This window comes from Hippichthys cyanospilos, chromosome 10 (genome assembly GCF_059441005.1).
Source record: "Hippichthys cyanospilos isolate Australia breed blue-spotted pipefish chromosome 10, RoL_Hcya_1.0, whole genome shotgun sequence".
NCBI classification, from domain to species: Eukaryota; Metazoa; Chordata; class Actinopteri; order Syngnathiformes; family Syngnathidae; genus Hippichthys; species Hippichthys cyanospilos.
In genome coordinates this window covers 15,062,575-15,081,795 of record NC_142378.1, presented here as the reverse complement: position 1 = coordinate 15,081,795, position 19,221 = coordinate 15,062,575, and the positions used below count along the sequence as shown (strand labels likewise).

At 38.4% G+C, this 19,221-nt stretch overlaps 1 protein-coding gene across 2 annotated transcripts; it reads right to left on the bottom strand.

Moving 5' to 3' along the window:
* Positions 1–695: 695 nt before the first annotated feature.
* On the bottom strand, positions 696–18,995 carry tie1 (tyrosine kinase with immunoglobulin-like and EGF-like domains 1). 2 transcript variants are annotated; one of them, XM_088426481.1, is made up of 24 exons: positions 18,702–18,995; positions 17,090–17,386; positions 16,888–16,998; positions 16,638–16,793; positions 14,582–14,713; positions 13,370–13,510; positions 13,138–13,266; positions 11,877–12,022; positions 11,633–11,777; positions 11,398–11,556; positions 11,139–11,279; positions 8,947–9,249; positions 8,301–8,591; positions 6,779–6,972; positions 6,514–6,660; positions 6,373–6,436; positions 6,158–6,268; positions 4,823–5,013; positions 4,528–4,641; positions 4,209–4,279; positions 3,063–3,103; positions 2,816–2,912; positions 2,641–2,740; positions 696–2,498 (listed from the first exon to the last, which is right to left on the bottom strand). In XM_088426481.1, the coding sequence occupies exons 1-24, from the start codon at positions 18,745–18,747 to the stop codon at positions 2,427–2,429; spliced, it is 3,399 nt and encodes a 1,132-aa protein (XP_088282607.1). In that variant the 5' UTR covers positions 18,748–18,995; the 3' UTR covers positions 696–2,426. The 2 variants fall into 2 exon arrangements, with proteins under 2 accessions (XP_088282607.1, XP_088282608.1); XM_088426482.1 differs by lacking the exon at positions 8,947–9,249.
* Positions 18,996–19,221: the final 226 nt, after the last annotated feature.

The following is a 19,221-nucleotide window of genomic DNA, read 5'->3' as shown; positions in this document are numbered from 1 at the left end:
TTGCTTTTTGTTGAATGAAAATGAGCTATGAGGTATACAGTAAACACGACGGGGCTTTGTAGGAATAATCCTTGAAAGTTGAGGGTTTGTTTAGTTGCCTTCTTTAAGTAATGTCTCACAGACATGAACCTAATACCTTGTTTTCTTCTTCTAGTTGAGTAGTGGTTTTTGCGGAAGTCATCAGGAAGGCTGCTTTTGACAGACTCTTCCGACATTGTATTTTGTTTATGGAGACAGGAAACTCAATGACACATCAGCTTCAGGCAACAAAGGAGATAAGTTTGGACCCTCGAAACGATTCGCCCAAATGTTCACTTTAAGTTATCGACTATTTTTTATTCAAATTTCTTTTCCCTATAAAGTCCATAACATGAGGGTCACATAATAAATCATTTAATAAAACTGTTAGTAAATTTTCACAATGACAGATATTCCGAATTTATGATCGTAGCCTTGCACGCTCTTTAGGCTACATTAACATTGGTGCATTAACGTTGGTCCATAAATGCTGGTATATTTATAGTTAAGTAACAATAACATACTTCCGTTATGACATGAGTGAACAGTATTTTATGTCACTCATCTCCACTTTTGTGTGTTTTTCCTGGTGAATAATGCAGGGACACAAAAGCTGCCATTAATGTAGAATGTCCCATGACAGAAAAACTTGACAGCAAATGAAGTCAGAATGGTAGTAGTTTACATATCAAAACCTTTATTCAGTGAGCGCAAATTAAAACATACAATACTGCACATTCATACTGAAGGATATTCTAGCACATATTGTTAATTTGCATACAGAGAGTACAACATGTACATGCTTAAACATTTCAGGTCACAATTCAAAACTGTGGAATGTTTTGACAAAGTGGGTAGGACTCTAATAAATGATTTGCTGATTTATATGTCTTACTGTGTTAACATAAAGAAAACGTTTGCCCATAACCAAACTGAGAGGAACCCTCATCCATGGATCTTAAATGAAAAGATATGGTTCCAGCCACATACAAAGTTTCAATAGCCTGTTCTTTGCTCTTAGTCAAAAAGCTTTTGTTATTCTCTGTTACTGGGAAGCCAGTTTAGTCAACCAAATGTCTGAAGAAAGCACAAAGTACTATACAAGTGAGTCATTCTAAATTATTGCCAAATTTGGAAAATTTTGACTGATGTATTGGAAAATACTGTCACTCCTGTATATCACCCATGAAAATAAAATCACATATCATTAATAAAGAAAAACAACCAAAACAAAGATACACATTCAGCATAGTATAAGTAGAAATGTATGTTGCATTTCACAGGCAATGACACCCCCTAATTATTAACCCTTAACAAAAAACAATTAAAAAATATATATTTTGAAAAGAGTGCAGGGTTGCAAATATTGACCTAAACTACAGTTTTAATGTGAGAAAAAAGAACAAAAACACACAGGGAAATAAAAAGATTGAAAAATATCCCTGTTGATGTAATTTGAAAGAGGAACACAACATTTTCTTTACAATGCTAATTTCTATGCACCCTCAGTCGCCGAAACACCTCATTCTGACTAATTTTGTGTTTGTGGAATATTAATTGAGAATTAAAAGACACCTTTGTTTTATCCTTCTCAGGGGGCAGCCATTTTGCCACTTCAACAGGAATTGACATCACATGGGCCACCGTCGGGGTCACCTGTTATCTCTATTTGATTATGTGACATTTGCAGGCTGAGCCAATAGGCAAAGAAAGCTGTGTTTAGACTAGTGGGGATGTAAAGAACATACATTATTACTCTAAAGAACATTTTTGATATGACCTCCCTTTTAAAACATTCAAACAGCCATTAGTGCATTTGTGCTAACTGGTAACATTCAGGCTATAGGATTCTTTGATACAAAAACAAAAAGCAAAACAATAATATATACATACAGCATACTGTACAGTAGTTCATATGGCAGTGATAACACCCAAAGTGTATTGAAAAAGCCTGGTGTTAAGTGCTACATTGTATGTTTCCAACAGTCTGAGAACGGATTGTGATTCACTCCATGTCTGCTGCTTTGAGAGAACAAATAAGGTCCAGCATGAGCACCCCACAGACCCTGTGGTGTAACAGCAAGCCACATAAATCCATAACCTTTGACACCCAGTCAAAAGTGTAACATCTCCAACAACAAGAAGCCCAATGATTTGACTCTTCTAAAAATGAGGGGTCGCTCGTGACTGCCTCTAGTCCGAGGCCACGCTCCACATCTGCTAATGGCTCAGATACCTTCACGCAGTGTCCTTTCACAGTCCTCCACCTATAACTGAGTAGTTTTGAACGAGCGTCTGGATCTCCTATCTCCACGGTGAGCTGCGGGTAGGTGGCAGTAACGTGGTGACAATCTTTTGGGCTTCCTCTTGAGGTGACGTGGCATGCCAGGGCCTGGGGGGGCTGGTAGTCAGGCCTCCTCCGCAGTCGCGTCTATTCCAGCGTAAGTAAAGTTCTCGAAAAGCGCCATGTTCACATAGGCCTGGAAAAATGACAATTTTTACCATGTTGAGTGGTGGCGCTTCTTTTGTTGCTTTAATATTATTGCATCAACAAAAGCAATCAGATTTTTTTATAAAGGTGTCACAAAAAAAAACTACAAAGGAGACAGGCGTCTTCTTTACCTTCCTGGCCTCTTGCATCCTGTTGAGCTGCACCGAGACTTGGGAGAAAGGAGGTCTTTCATACGGCCGATCCCTCCAGCACTGTTTCATCAGCTCATACCTGGTGAGGGACGGATCAAGTTGACTCATACAGTCAGGGTAGCAGACTGAATGCAGCAGGTAAAACAAAGCTTACACTTCATCATCACAATTTTTGGGTTTCTCCATTCTGTAGCCTTGTGGAAGTTTTTCATAGAGCTCAGCACATGTCATACCACAGTATGGCGTGCCACCTGAAAAAAAAAAAATAAATAAATAAATATATATATATATATAATGCAAAAAAGCTGTCATAAAATTGTTTAGAATCCCTAGATAATATGAATGTCTGTAATTAAAATGGGACTGATTTTTAGAATTCATGTAAGACTGTGTTTCCTTACCGAGGCTTACAATTTCCCATAAGAGAATCCCAAAAGACCACCTGAGAGCAAAGATTATGCCGATTAAACAATGCATCTGTTCAGAATTTAAAGTTCTGTGGTAAGTAAAATGCAACAAAAAATGCAATAAACATCAGAACTGGTGGCAATCTTCAACTGTCTCACAATTCAATTTGATTATGATTTCAGTGTCTAAAAATGGGATCAGAATCAATGTTCGATTTGAAGCAATGTTCAAATCCAAATTATTTGGGTCTTTTTTTTTTTTTGGACATGTATTAAGTTTTGAATTGTAAGGAAGGTGCCTTTTCCCACAAAAACAGTGTGTGTGCCACAACTGCTACTCTATTGGCATATAACCCACTAGAATGTTAAAACGGAAGACTTGTTATTTTTCGTAGTATTTTTAGTAGTATTATTATTTTTCGGGTATCGTAGACATAGCAAAAAATCTCAAAGTAATTTCACCCCGTCATTTTTATTGAAATGTGCTAGCTTTGATAGATTGAAAGAACACCCACATTGTTAAACTATTTAAAGTTATTACCATCTAATGCAGATAAGGGCCTTTTTGTCTCTCTGATTTGATTATGTTCGACATGCATTTGAACGAATCATCGAACACTAACTTTGGAGACTTGTGTCGCCTCTTGTGCTTAAAACACTTTCAAATCCATATTTTTTTCTTAATTATTTCCGTGTGCTCATTTATTCAAATATTGTTTACAAACTTCTGTGACTCTACAGTCAGCTTTCACCCATCTTCCAACTTCTTTTTCAGTGCCTATAAATAGTTTCCAGTTGACATACTAACGTCTGCTATGTTGTACCCAAGATTTCCTGGTTGTGCTTATCACAATTGACACACTATGGTCTTCCCCCCAGTGGTGGGAGGATGATTGGTTGTTCAGTCCCAACAACCGTTTTCTGTGGTAAGCAGAGTTGAAAGCTCTCACGTAAAATAAGATATTTTAAGACTCACCACACCAGCTCTAAAAATGTCTTTTGATTTGAAGTTTCAGCTATGATTTCCATACCAATGGATACATTAAAAAAAGTAATTACCTGGGTTTACGCTGTAAATTTGGTCTGTTGCGAAAAAAAAAAAATCAATTTTTGTTGTTGGAAACAGTAAATGTTACTCACACATCACTTTTGGTTGTATACACACTGTAGTTCAGAGACTCAATGGCCATCCAGCGAACAGGAAGCCTACCCTGGGAGCAACAGAATATGATGATCCTAAATTCTTAGTGACATAAATATTGTTCTCACATATCAACAACAGAGTAAATACCTACCAATCTATTCACACATGTTCTTTTGACTTTAAAGTTGCTTTTCTACACACGTTACAGACACATGACTATGCAGTTTTTCGGTAATACCAGTCATTTTATCCAACTGGCCCACTAATATAAAAACTTGATATGTTAAAAAATCAGTTGTATTCAGTCATACATACCATTGTCTTCTTAACGTAAACCTCCTCGCCACGGGACAGCCCAAAGTCTGCAATCTTTGCCACAAGGTTGTCACCAACAAGAACATTTCTGGCAGCCAAATCTCTGTGAATAAACTGATTTTAAATGAAGAAAGAAGTTATTACAAGGAAGACTGTAAGCAGGATCTATTGATTGACAACACACTACTAATAAGGACGTGTGCTCTTTTGAAGAGCTGCAAAGAGATAGTGGTTTGAAATGAGCCTAATAGTGGCATAAACGTTAAAACACATATGTACACATTCACCGTCTTACCTGTTTGTCACTGAGGTAGTGCATACCAGTCGCTACATCAACAGCAAACTGCAGTAACTGTTGAGAGGTGAGCGTAGAGGCTGTGCCATGCTCCTTGGCAAATGCAGGGTCAGTCTCCAAAACACGGCTTTTTCTCAAAAAGTCAAGAAGATTGCCATACGGAGCATATTCGATGGCGATATAGAGATAACCTGGAACAGGTAAAAAAAAAAAAAAAAAATAGTAATAATGATCACTTGAGCAAAGTAGCAACCATAACAGGAAAATTGATGAGTCAACGATAAAAAACAAATTATTGGTCAAATCTGTGAATGGCAGACAGCCTTGACAGATTTTCTTGTGAAACAAAAGGAGCCTTAAGATTCTTCATGAAAGCTTTAAAGATCTTAGCCTGACTCTCTTTTAACAGCTGGCAGCGCCCAGCTCCAGTGACGAGCCAGTGATTCATTTGCCGTAAATATTGTGGTGTCTTTTATGTCAAAACAAAAAGCAATTATTAAAGCTCTTTTTAAAGTTAGCCTGAGTTAGATGGAGTCACTTTTCAAGTAATAAATGTGTTATTTGTCACACTCATCTTCAATCTTGAGGCATTTTGGATGAATTTTGACACAAGTGAGCCAAGGTAAAAGGGGGTCAAGATTTACATCAATACACATTCAGCCATATCTATAAATCAATGCATTTTTTGTACAAATTGAGGAATACTAAATGAATAAATAAATCTAGACAGAGATATAAAAAATAAAGACAAAGGGCTCAAAAAGGCCAATGAGTTGTTTGATGAGTCAAAAAACAACTACCATATTAATTTGAGGACTGATTTGGTTCTGTATTTTCTGTAAATGGCTGTAATTAGTCATTTTTTCAAAAATGGTCAGAACCAACAAGAAAGCATTCGGTGTAGATGAAGCGGAAAAACAACAAACCGCGTGCCCAGATCAGTCAGAAAAGGGTCAAGAAAATGTTATACAGTAAGATAAATAGAGAAAAGATGTAAGAATCCAAGACGCCAGTGGATATTTTGATTGCATCCAATGTGTTGGAATCCATGAGCAGACGAAGTTAAAAAATGAACTTGTAGAAAGAGCCTATTAAAAAATCTTCGCAATCTAAAATACCTTGATTGTATGCAACAGTTTTTATCTTGTGTTTCTGAGATTATTTATACATGGTGAGACAAACAACCAAATGAATAAACAGTTAATCACACAATGTGAAATGGTTGATTGTGATAAATCATAAACACAGCTTTGCTTATTTTTCACCATGCAGTAAAGCGGTCCACACATTCATTGTAGAGGCCATTAAAAAGCCCACCGGCTGTCACACACTCACCTCTATTTTCACAAGCGCCAATCAAGTTGATGATATTGGGATGCTGGCCGAGTTTGCACAGCACTTCCAGTTCTCCTGCAAAGTCTCTGTGGTCATTTTCAGAAGCGAACTCTGAAGAGAGATGCGATGCAGACACAGTGTTGTTACGTATTATATACGTACACATTATATCCACATGTGAAATACACCGTTGTATTTGTTTAACTGAAGGTCACCTTTCAGCATTTTTATGGCTGCACTCATCTTGTTGCCATCCTTCTTGATCATGGCTTTGATCACCTAGTTGTGACATTATTGTTATCTCAGATAGGTGACCACAAAAGTGAATGAATGAAGAACATGGCAATTAAGCACACCTGTCCAAAGTTGCCCTCACCGATGACATCTTCAAACTTAATGTCTTCCCATTCCAGTATTGGATAAGTAAGAGGTTCTGGGATGGGCTTAGGCCTTCGGGTTAGGGTCAGTGTTCCAGAGTTAAACTGCAGAATTGTCTCCTCACCCTATAGATGTCAGCAAAGTTGTGTGATTTAAATACAAATATTTTAACAGCGTTTAGGAATGCCTTGATTATGTGGAATTCAAAATACACCAAAACACACAAAATCATTAGTTCCTTACCGATCCAGACTGGTAGGTGAATGTGCGGCGGCGGTTGAGTAGAGTTTTGCGGATGAAGAAAAGAGCAAGCAGCACAAGCAGGATGATCACACATGTGACAGTCACGGAGCCTACCACTGCCACCAACAGCTCGTAGTTGTCCCCTGCAGGTCTTCGAGATTCACCCTGGGTGGTCGGCGTTAAACTTTCCACATCTTTTTTTTTTTTTTTGGCAGAGGAACACAGAATTGAGACAGGGAGAAAAAATAAGGAGCAGATGACTTTAGACAGATGAGATAAATGGACCTTGTCGTATTATCCCGAGTACATCTATCGGTCTGGAATCTGTCTGGGTGGTCCTGTCTAATACTTGGAAAACATAAAACTGCCAATGAATGCAGTCAAGATACTTGAAGGACAATTTAGCGTGACAGCTAAGTACATTTGTTAAAATCAAAAATACAAAACTGCACAAAATCTCTTTTGCTTTTGCCTTTGTGAATCAAGTGTGTTTGTGAATTTGGTAGGCAGACTACGCCTCACTCGGTGTCTCAGTGAATGAAGCGAGACTTGCCCCATGGCACAACTGCTAAATTGGTTACAAAAAGTAAACTAGGGTTTTGACTACCTAAAAAGTGGTGTATTTGTGACAAATGTGGATTAAGTGTGATTTTGGTGGGTTTGATGGAGGCGCAGGCAAACATTCTGCGTTCCATGACATGTGTAGTGAATGTCATTGGATTTGATTCATAAAAGTGACAACAGCATGGGAACAAATGATAAAATTGTTATCTAAAATCTTCTAATAATGGCTGGGGGTGGATGAGGGGATTACACTATTCAAATCGGCATATGACAATCCCTCTGAATTGTTTTAGAAATAAATACATAAAAAAGAAATACTGATGTATCAATTAATGTATCATTTAAAAAACATTTTAACACCCCTGTGATAGCCCAGCAAAGCTATAGGGGGGTGCATGTTTGTGGTTGCAAGGCATTCTCCGCTTGCAAAAGTAACATGAATGGCACACACAAGAGATCTATATTTACACTCTTCTTGTGCTTTGCTTACCCTGATGTTTTATGCAAATGAGGGATGATGCCAGAATTGTTTCTAACATGCATGATGCCAGGCACACGCCCAATCACACTTAAGGACAATTTTGAGTTACCAATCCACCGGCCGCGCACGTTTTTGGAATGTTGGAGGAAGCCGGAGTGCAAGGAGAAAACCAACACAGGCTAGGGGAGAACATGCAAAATCCACACAGGAAGCCAGAGTGAGCCGGATTTCAACTCTAGATTCTGAACTGTGAGGCGGACGTGCTAACCACTCCTCCACGAGCCGCTGTTATGAAGTTAATCAAAGACAAAATGTTAACTTCTTACAACTGAAAATGGCTACAGTATCTCTTTAACTGATCTCATCAGCATTTTTGAATGCAATGGCAAAATGTACCAGCGAGGTATTAACAATACCGACATATTAACACTGATTTGCCCGCAGAGGAGACTGTTCTATGGAATCTTACAAACTTACCATCTCCTTGTGTGTTGGCTTGAACAAACTTGCTCCACTCTCCTGGCACCTTGGAAAAAGCCCTCACTCTGAACTGGTAGAGTGTGCTGCCGTTGAGTGCCGTGACATCTTTGGTAGTCTTGTTCCCGTCATCCGTGTCCACCCAAAGGTGTGGGCTCCCCTGGCCGACTGGCTGGTACTCAATGACATATTTCATCACGCCTCCATTTACGTCCTCGGGTGGCTGCCACCTCAACTGGATGGCTGAAAGGGACAGCGGCAGTGCCTGGACGTTCCGTGGGGGTGATGGACCTGAGACAAGAACACATGGCACTTGTTAGGACAATTAACAAATATCGGGTCTAGTACATGGGCTTCATAGTGTATGATTCTTCAACACTAATCTCTCATGGCCCAAGTATTCAGAAAACACATTGGGCACCCCACTACGTAATTTAACCTCAACGCACACAGGGTTTGTGGGCAGCAGCGAGACTCAACAAGCAACCAGCAATTACCAGACTTGCTCCATTAATCTAAGGACCTCTTCTACCCTCAATTATTTGGTAGAAGCCTACACGTTTGCAAATACATCATGCCCATCATGAAAGATGTATGATTTATTGCAGCTTTGCTCCTTTTCAACCTGATTCGAATCACTAGTTACCCTGGCTGTCGATGCGGATGTGGTAGGGTTTGGAAGGAGGCCCCTGGCTGCCACAGTTGATGAGGTGCACTACCACTGTGTAGTCTTGTTGATACTCCATGTTGTAGAACTTTTTGGACAGAACATTTAACAAGGTGGTCTCTTCCCGGAGTTTTTCACTGTGGGGCGGCGGACCGAAGAGCTGCACTAAAAAGCCACTGGCTGTGTTGATATTAACGCCAATGTTGCTGAGCAGTCGCCATTGCACAGTGACATTGCGACCTTCCACCAAGCTGATGTCAATCTCGGGTTGAACTGTGGGCTCTGCAGTGACAGAGAACACAGGATGAGGGGGACCTTGTGCATTTCATCTGAAATACTTTGATCTAAAGTGTCTGAAGTGTTCTGACCTATATCATTTTTGTTACAACATTAGTAGCTTTATTCTCAGTTATCCCAAACTTAAGACGCCAAAGCACTCCAACACAAACTATTGTTCATCAGTTAATTTGTTATAATATTATTATTTGTCAAGTTTATTTTTCTAAAATGATAGTTTATGTAAAGCTGTTATTCAATTTTGTTTTGTAATTGTTTGTGCATTATTACGGTGTATTTTATTTGTTTCCCTGGGGACGTTTTGCTTGTTGTCACACTTCCTGTTTTGGTCTCACGTGCGAACGTTATGTCGTGATGAAAAAGAAGGACAAGTGTCGGCTGATTTGACAAAGTGGCAAACCTAACAAAAAAAAACAAAGAAAAGGTGTTGGTCAGGGGAGGTGAAACAGGGTGAGAATGGACTTGCGCCAGGACAGTAATTATTTTCGATTCCTCGCCATGCTTCCTCGCCACCTTGTCTTTGTGATTGGCTGCAACGTCAATGTCAACCGATTACATGCTTGTTTGTCCTCCAGGCAAAGCACAAACTGTGACAAGTCGGGCTAAAACAATCCAAGATGTTGAATATCCCCAGTTTTGGGCTTAGAGCAGCAAAAAAGTCTTCCCAGCGGTCACGAGACACCACACACAGCAGGAATACTATATCTGTTCATATTTTCTTTGGAACCATGATGAAAATCAGTCCTTTAGTCTGTATGTGACAAAAAAGCAAAACAAACAAAAACAAAAAACCTGGTTTTAAGGAGGGTGACAGAGAGTGGTTAGGACGCCCGCCTCACAGTTTAGAGTCCCGACATGATTTAGTTTACATCTTTCTCTGGCTTTTCTGTGTAGAGTTTGCATTTCTCCCACTGCCAGTGTGGATTCTCTCCGGGAAGCTTCCTCCCGCATTCCAAAAACATGCATGGGAGTAGTATTGGACGCGATTAATTGTCCTTGGGTGTGTGAATGCTTGTCCGTGCCTGCATGCCCTGGAATTCAGGGTATCCCCCGCCTACTGGCCTTAGACGGCTGGAATAGACACGAGCAAGCCAGGGACCCTTGTGACGATAAGTAGCTATAGGTAATGGATGAATGCCTGGATGGATAGGATTTAACGTCACTAAAAATATCTTGAAAAAGTGATAAAAACTGTCTTCCAATGTTTACAATATGTTATATGAGCCCATTTTTACAACTCAAAACAAATGAATGGCCGCTGATCAGACCATTATGAAAATAGATACCTGGATGGCTATCTCCCTTGCATCTCCCAACTATGGTCACAGTACCGATGACATAAATGTTGTGTGCCCGTAACTTTCTTCTGGTTTCTATAAATTGCACGAAACTTTGGCTGCATCTCCTCAAATACCTCCAAATTAGGTACGGTATGTCAATATGAAATAGAGTGCAAGATTTCAATATATTTTGGGAAGGTAAAGATTAGTTATCACTCTATTGCGATAAACATAGACAAAAACATAGACCAAAATCATAAATTTGAAAAGGGGGCAACAGGAGGAATTCCACTTAACATTATTCAATACAGGGTGTGGACAAAACATTGTTAACCAACCAATGTACCGTTTTCTGATAGGAGCACAAACAGCCCGACATGATGCAACTATAACTTGAAAAATGCCTGACATGAGTCAATTGTCTTACCTACCTTGAGATAGTCGAGTAATTATCCTGTAGTATTTACTAGTTTAATATTATGCCTCAGGTTTAGATCTATTATGTATTTGTAGCCAGGCACAACATAAATGTAATGACATGTCTTGCAAAATTAAACAATTTTCTGTCACAATCTGTTTGTCTGTTGGCCTTACCAGGACACTCAGTCTCCATGATTGCCTCCGGTCCTGGAGCCCCTTCTCCTCCCGCACCAGGACGGGTCAGCTGGGCCCGCACACGGTAGCGTGTTGAAGGCTCAAGATTCATCAGTGTGATGGGCTCTTTGTCACTGTACACTGGAAGGAAGTACAAAGTAATGATGAGACTACATGCTATGACTGGCTCAGTAAAGGACGATTGAAATCATCTAAGTAGTAAGAATAGATACAGATCTCATAATGAATGATTCTTTACCGATTATGGAGGACCAAGAATTTCCATTTTCAACAGGTTTGTAGAGAAGTGTGGTGGAAACAATGGGCCCATCTCCTCTGTGGCAGTCCATTGGCATCACAAGTAGCTGCTTGCTCCTCTTTTCCAGCAGAATGGGAGCAGTGGTGGGTATTGGTGGTTCTGAAGAAGAATGAGATAAAACCTGTGGCCACTTTCTTTACTTCTCCATTTGTTGGTTTTTGAAATGTGCTCAGACCTTTAACAGTAAGATTAAATTTACGGGAGTCCTGGCCTCCATTGGTGGACACCCTGCACTCCCATAATCCCCCTTGTTCAGCACTCAGACGTGGAATCTCAAACATGGCTATGCTTTTATTAGAATCCATGACAGTATGTGATGCCTGAGAGTGAAATATTTGAATGGTGAAGACATATGGCATGTTAATCACTGAAAATGCAGTTAAACTGAGCATGATGGAAAATTGTTTGAAACGTTTTACCTTGAGCACAGTGCTGTCCACCTTGCGCAGCTCAATGCTGTTATGACTGGGAAGTGGATTGCCTGTGGCTGAACAATAAATCTTTGGGCTTGAATTTAGATTCCACTCCAAATTACTATCCAAGTCCAAAATCTCTGGAGCCCGGTCTGGTGAGAGGGAAGAGAAGTCGTTTCATTACAAAAGAATGGACAAGATGAAAAAAAAAATTCACAACAAAAACATAATACTGTACATTTTTGACCATTGGCTTCATGAAGGTAATGCTATCATAAATCATTTAATTTTACAATTAATCGAGAATGTAAAAACATCTTAGTATTTCAGGATTTGTTAATGGATGATAGTTCTGTTTGTGGACTGCTATAGTGCTCCTACCAAAACCAGGCCAGGGCCTTAATATCCGGCCACTACCAGCCCCAAGTCTGGATGGATTTTAAAAAATAAATGGTGAATTTGGTGAAAAGGCCATTCTGTATTGAAATGCCCCCCCCCCCCCCCCCCCCCCCCCCCCCCCCCGAATACAATGCCTTCATACTGCATACTTGAAATTGAACAAACTGGAAATTGCAAAGAACATGGATAGATGCATGAGTGGATGAATGGACGGATGGGTGTATAGTAATGATATATTGAAAAAAATGAGCAGAGATCCATGTTTGAGTTGAAATTTAATTTTCTTGTTTTATGTGAGTCAGAATTGAATCCCAAATTTATTTTAATAACTCTGACTCTATAGTAGCTCATCATCAATTGTCACATATTGAAGAAAAAATGCTGTTGGTCTATTCATAGCCTCCAGTTTTACGCTGGTCTACAAAAACAACTCAATTTGGGGTCTGTTGTTGCATGCATGAAAAAAAAAACCAATCAGACATTACACAATCAGATATTACATCCTGGTTTGGAGGTTTGCTTGTAGGAAACATCTGCTATTATTAAGGACTTATGAAACAAGTAGTAGTAATAACTTAAATAAATGCTTGCTCTTTCGAGGAAATTTATATTTGACAGTAATATTGATATTTGACATTAATATTAAGGAATATCATGTCAAAACACTTTAAATACACACACACACTCACACATATATTTTGTGGCAGCACAAGGGGACCTGTAGTGGAGGGATGCTACCTGCCCTTTCAAAAGCCAATGCCACACCCCAAAATGGCCGATATTCTAAGAACTACATCGCCCAACACGCATAATAAAAAGTGTTACAAATTAAACAATTGTGGCACCCTCAGGCAAACATAAAACTTACCAGATTTCTCACAGTTTTGCCCCCTCCATCCTGTGGGACACTGACACCCACTAAAACGATTGCATACTCCTCCATTCTGACATCGACAACTCAGCCTGCAGTCTGGTCCATACATGTCATTATGGCAGGCTGACAATTTTTTAAAAAAAGCACATAAATTGCATTAAAGTACTGTAACACACACATATATTACTTTATTGAAGTATATTCATCAAAGTTAAATTGTGCTTACCCTTCTCACAATGGTTCCCATACCAACCACTACCACAAGAACAACCATAAGGGTCTGGTAGGCAGAACCGCAACCCTTTGCAGTCCAGCTCTGAGTTGCATGACTCTTGGCAGTTTCGGCCAAACATTCCTTCTCTGCAGGCTACAAACCATCAGAGTAAGATTTTTTTTTTTTTTTTAACTACCAAGAGATTAATTTCAGAATATTTCTCAACCAATAGAGCCTGATTCACTAAAATGGAATTTTTCACACGGACAGATGTAGAAGTTGATCAATTGACTAAATAATAAGGAGTATATGCAAGGAAAATTTATTGAGCAATTTGATTTATCAAACGTGAGAATAACTTCAATGCTGCTTTTGTGTCTTTAAAAATGCAAACTAAGCGTGAGGTTGAGGACACAGGCAGAATTATAGCCAATTGGGAGTAGAGATCTCCACAGGTGTAAAGATTTGAAATGCCAGAAAGAAAAATTAGAGTGATATATATACACAGTCGATTCGGCACTGAAATATTGGAGCTTCTTAGAAATCTAAATGCTGACTTGGCGGCTGTTACGAGAAGAAATCATGCCTTATCACTGCGGACAAAACTCCTTCCAACTCCGCATTTCCTTATATAAGAATCATTTCACTGGTTGTGGCTTCTCCCAGACAATGTATTCAGTTGTGTTGTTTTTAAACGCAATATTGCCCGGAAAGGGCAGATTCTCTGCCTGCGCTTACCATATTAGACTTAGGGCAAATTCAATCCAATGATATATGACTATAGATGTTTGCTGACCTCCTAAAAAGGGCCAGTGCAATAGATTTTCTTTCAATAACTATGCAATATGTTTGCTTGCCTCTTGCAGTAATGCTTCCAGTTCCATTACTTCAAACTTTATTGGAAATTGCACAGCGCTCCTAGAGGTTCTATTCTAAAAACCCTTAGAACTACCAAAATTGCATGACCCTCTTATACATATGTTACAAAAAGTACGTGCAATAAGTGAGTGAACAAGTTTGTTCGGAAAACTAGTGAATCAGGCCTAATAATGGAATGTTCAACATTTAGTACATTAAACAAGTTTATTATGTCAACTTTTGAATGTCAAATTTACCATTCAGACGCAAGACATTCTGAAAATATTTCATATTTTATAAATATTCACATTGCTTTGTGTCATTACATCTTTCACCCTTTGTGCAAATACAGTCATGAGTACCAACCTGTCTCACAACGCATTCCCATAAATCCAGGAGGACAGATGCAGTCTCCATCCACATCATGACACATTCCACCGTTGAGGCAATCTGAGCAGTCCTTGTCACAGTTCGGCCCCCATTTCTTAATTGGACAAGCTACAAAAAAAGTTTCATTTAAACGGTCAAAACATCATTCTACTCAAACCCAAATGCAATGTTGTGATTTCATTTTATCTAACAACATTTGATTCTGGCCTTAAGTATATAAACTAGTGCACAGTATTTTGGCTGCTTACAATGCAAGTTTATGAGATATTCACCAAATCAAATTATGACATACAACGCACAAAGGAATTGAATAATAACAAGGAACATGAAATCGTACAGCAGAACAGATGGCGGGTGGAGAAGTCTGACTAATGTCTCTTAAGAATAGTAAAGTACAACATTTGGGCGTATCTTGCAGAGATTTTACACTTCATTCATTATTCACAAATCCTGCTTTCTCTGTATTTCCTGAAATTCCACAAGCGTTATAATGATTATCAAGGGAGTTAAAGTTGGGCAATGCGTAGATTTAAACCGTAATCGCTCTACTACATAGGCATAACACCTGGCACATATGCTGCGTGCACAATTTAAGTATTAGTTTAGTTTAAATGTGTTTATACTCAGAGGTGAGCAGTTCTTCTGCTCTGACGGACTACCCATCAGCAACCAGCCTACATTTTGCCGAAGGATGGCCAATTGAGGAAGACATTTTTCAAAAGACCAACAGTAGTTTCATCTGTCATTTTAGTCAGTTGTTGTAACTGTCACCACCTGTGTCACTTGTCAACATTGGTAAAGGTGTTTCAAATTACCCAACAAAAACTTCTAAATGTTTGAGAAATATTTATTCTGCCATGTACTTTGAAGCATGGACTTGTAAACACAGTTTAAACGTATAGCAAGCATACACACATGCTCCCAGGAATAACTCGCTGAGTGTTAAAGATTTAGTATCCAACAGCTATTTTTAAGAAAGAAAGTGTTTTTAATGTATTGAGCACCTTTTTCTCCTCATTGAATATAGCCGGCGTGGCTGGTATGTCAATGTTTGCGCTGATTCAGAGTCATGGTGTCATTAAATAAAATGTATATGATACACGATCTTGCCCAACACATTTATTGTACAGTCCTAAGGTAAAAAAAAAAAACAAAAAAAAACAAAAAAAAAACAAAACCATGTTTAGGAATACGTATCAAGAGATTTTTTTGTATAATTTTCCTTTTCAAATATAATTTAAATGAATAAATCGCTTGCAGATTGTTGAACAAAGCATTCTGGGATGCCTGGAAGGTGACAACATTCAAGTAACCAATGAACACATTGCAAAGTAACATGGGGGTGTCTGGTGACGGAAGTTATATTAAAAGTGGCATTAATAATTGACTGATGGACTGACACACCAATGATTACAGTTTGGTTACATTCATAAAGATGATGGACCAGCGATGAGGGAAGGGTGTCACAACCCGACGGGACTGTAAATGACATACCAGAAAAAAAAAAAAAAAAGAGTAGCATGCACACCTCTGTTTTTTCTTGTGTTTGCCATATTTACAGTGGTATAGAACTGCATTGCATGACAAAAAACTTTTTACAGACCTGCCTTGCTTAATTTAGTTTACTTCATGTTGATACTGGGAAAAAAAGCTTATAAATTAAATTAATCAATTTACTCTCATGTATCATAGTGAAACCAATGGGATCTTTTTCACCACAAGTCACATTAGCATATTCTGATACATAGTTTTTCAGTACTTCGGTTTGTGACTATGTGCGCAATGGAGGAAATGGAAGAAATTTACAGCCAAACAGTTTAAACCAACTCATTTAAACCACTACATTACTGATTTATTGAACGTTATAGCTGTAAAAGGATTTTGTGGCCTGGCTATTACATGCATGAGCAAAGTGTGTTGCCTGAGCATCTGTCAGCCATTAAACGTTTTGCTACATTTGGTGCTCAAGGTGTTCAAATCCGTTATGATGGATGTGTTTCTGTTTCAGCTGACGTAATAGGAGCTAGCAGACCTCTGACAATGAGTCTCATCCAGGCTCCCTGAAGAGGACTGTCCCCCACATAGCTGGCACTGTAGATGCCTTGATTGGCCAAAGCTGCATTCTCCACTGTCAACACGGCGGTGCGGTTGACCATGTCGTTCCAGTGAGTCATGTAATAGTAATTTCCTACACAAAGTACATCGTTATTGACATAGACATCAGTGTATCCTGCAACAGGATGTTTTTTTTTTTTGTCAATGTGTAAAAATCACTGGCTTACCATTGTACTTCCAGGTTACATCCCTCTTTTGGGAGCTCAGCAGCACCATACTGAGATGAACTGTTTCTCCTTTATTCGCAGTTATTGTCAGATGAGTTGGGACAAAATTAGCTATGAATAACACACAGACAAAATTATTTCCCCAAAAGTGAAATTGAAATCAGAAATCTCGTTCTGAGATTAAATCAAATGTGAGACGCACCTCTGCCAAAGTTGTTGATCATTGTGACTGTTTCAAGCGGAGGAACTTTCTGAGCTGATTCACAATAAAATATACCAATGCTATCCAAATCTCTGAACTCTCTGGCCACAACTTTCTTGTTCCTTGGTTTATGCAGTTTAAAGTTTGGCATCTTTGGGAAGATGAGAATTTTGTTGTCTCTCTTAATGTCCAGTTCCACATGGGCAGGTGTGCGCTCTCCGTTAATACATGAGATAGCGAAATGATTCACTTGGATGACCTCTGCTGTAGATATCATTGTTAAGTCAATTACAGAATCTGTAAAACAAAGAGTTTGTTGTTAAAAACAAATACTGCCAAAAGTAACATAATTGAATTTAGGATAGGATCTGTGCAATTGCTTCACAAATTCTAGACTAAAATATTCCATTTCGGGGCAGCACAGTGAACAAGTGGTTAAATTGTCTGCCTCACGGTTCTGAGGTTCAACCTTTGAATTTCTCTTCTGTGTACAGTTTGAACGCTATCTGCAAGTATACTGTATACTGTACCATGGCTAACCCACTTATTGAACTTCCTTTTTTATTTAAAAATCAGAATAAAGAAGGAAGATCAAATTTGATTGCTCAAAAATCAAATTTCAAATTTCAACTGTATTCTAAAAAAAAAAAGAGAAAAAAATAGCTGATAGAGACCATTGGTCTGTCAGCCTGTTTCTACCATTTAATATGAAATAAATTATCATATTAAAGTTTGTAGATAAGTAAAAAAAATCTTTAAAAAGAAAAAAATACTCCTACAATTCCCCACATCCCTCTATTTGACAGAGAGACATCTGGTGTGTTTACGTGTATTGAGGATGTTTATAGCAGAATTTAATCATGTGATTAATAAACCACAAGATTTTGACCATTTATAAAACATAACAATATCAATTAAAGAGCTCTTATAAATGTTGTAGATTTATGTTCATTGTTGCACATTAAAAAAAAAGTATCCTCAATTCATAGTTGTACAATGTACATGGATACAACTGATTTAATTACCAACTCCTCTTGAATATGATTTCAGTTTTCCACATTGTATTAAGGTACAACTGATGTCCGAGTTGAATACAAAAACTCTAAGGTACTTGTTTTTCTTTTCTTTAATGCAGTTCTTGTAACTTACACTTATGTAGCTACTTATATATTGTAAGTATAGATTATATAGATACTTATATTGACTATGTTATGACAAAAATGCAGCAATAATCAGTAAAACAAATCGTGTCTTTAAAAAAAAAGTTAATATTCTAAAAGCACTCTTCATTAAGGAGTTTGTCTATACTGTAGTGTAAGATATTACTTGCAAACCTCCTCGAATGCATAACGAAACAAGTCAAACAATAGAAGTTTATCCAACATTCCTTAAGCCCAAGAACCACATAACAATGCCAGGAAACATGGATGAGCTTCTTTTCTCTCAAGAGGGTGCAATTCTTTGCCTGCGTTTTCTTATGACTAAACAAACCATATTACAGTACTCTAAATTTTAGACCACACATTCAAGTTACTAATAAAACAGTGTATAAGTCCATTAGGGTACGTAAAAGTTTGATAGGATATTTTAAATTGTTTATTGTTTTTCTTACCTGACAAATCCACGATGCACAATAACCACAGGCACACGATCTTCATTGTTTGTAATCCTCTTTGACAACAGGTGACAGATTGTAAATAGTCCCCGCGTTTCACTGTAAATCTATTGAGTACTGCGTTCAATTGTGTACGTCAAAAGCGGTGGCCATGAGTCGCGGCAAACGGTGCGCGTTTTTTACGCATACTTCGGCGGAATTTTCCACAAAAAAGAATCTTCTGAAAATAAGTTGTTAAAAGTATTAGATAACGGAGCTCTCCTGCAGGGATGGAAACCGAACAGATTTGACTTGCAGTGCGGCTCCGTTTTTTTTTTTTTTTTTTTTTACTGGGTGGGAAAGGAAGGAAGAGCGTCACAGACAGCCGCCTGCCGCTGGCGCTCCACATCTCCTTGTTTCAATTCATGTATTTATGAGTTTAAACTTTGTCTAATATGTCGATATTTTTGTTTAAATTGTGAAAACATATGTTCCTGTGAATTACTTTGTTCAAAACATGATTTGACGTGTTGATTAC

Coding starts and splice junctions, on each gene's coding strand:
- tie1 (XM_088426481.1), bottom strand. CDS start 18,747: ATGAAGATCGTGTGCCTGTGGTTATTGTGCATCGTGGATTTGTCAG. Junction 11,557..11,632: donor ATTTAATCTTACTGTTAAAG/GTCTGAGCACAT, acceptor ATTCTTCTTCAG/AACCACCAATACCCACCACT. Junction 6,269..6,372: donor AGCCATAAAAATGCTGAAAG/GTGACCTTCAGT, acceptor ATCTCTCTTCAG/AGTTCGCTTCTGAAAATGAC.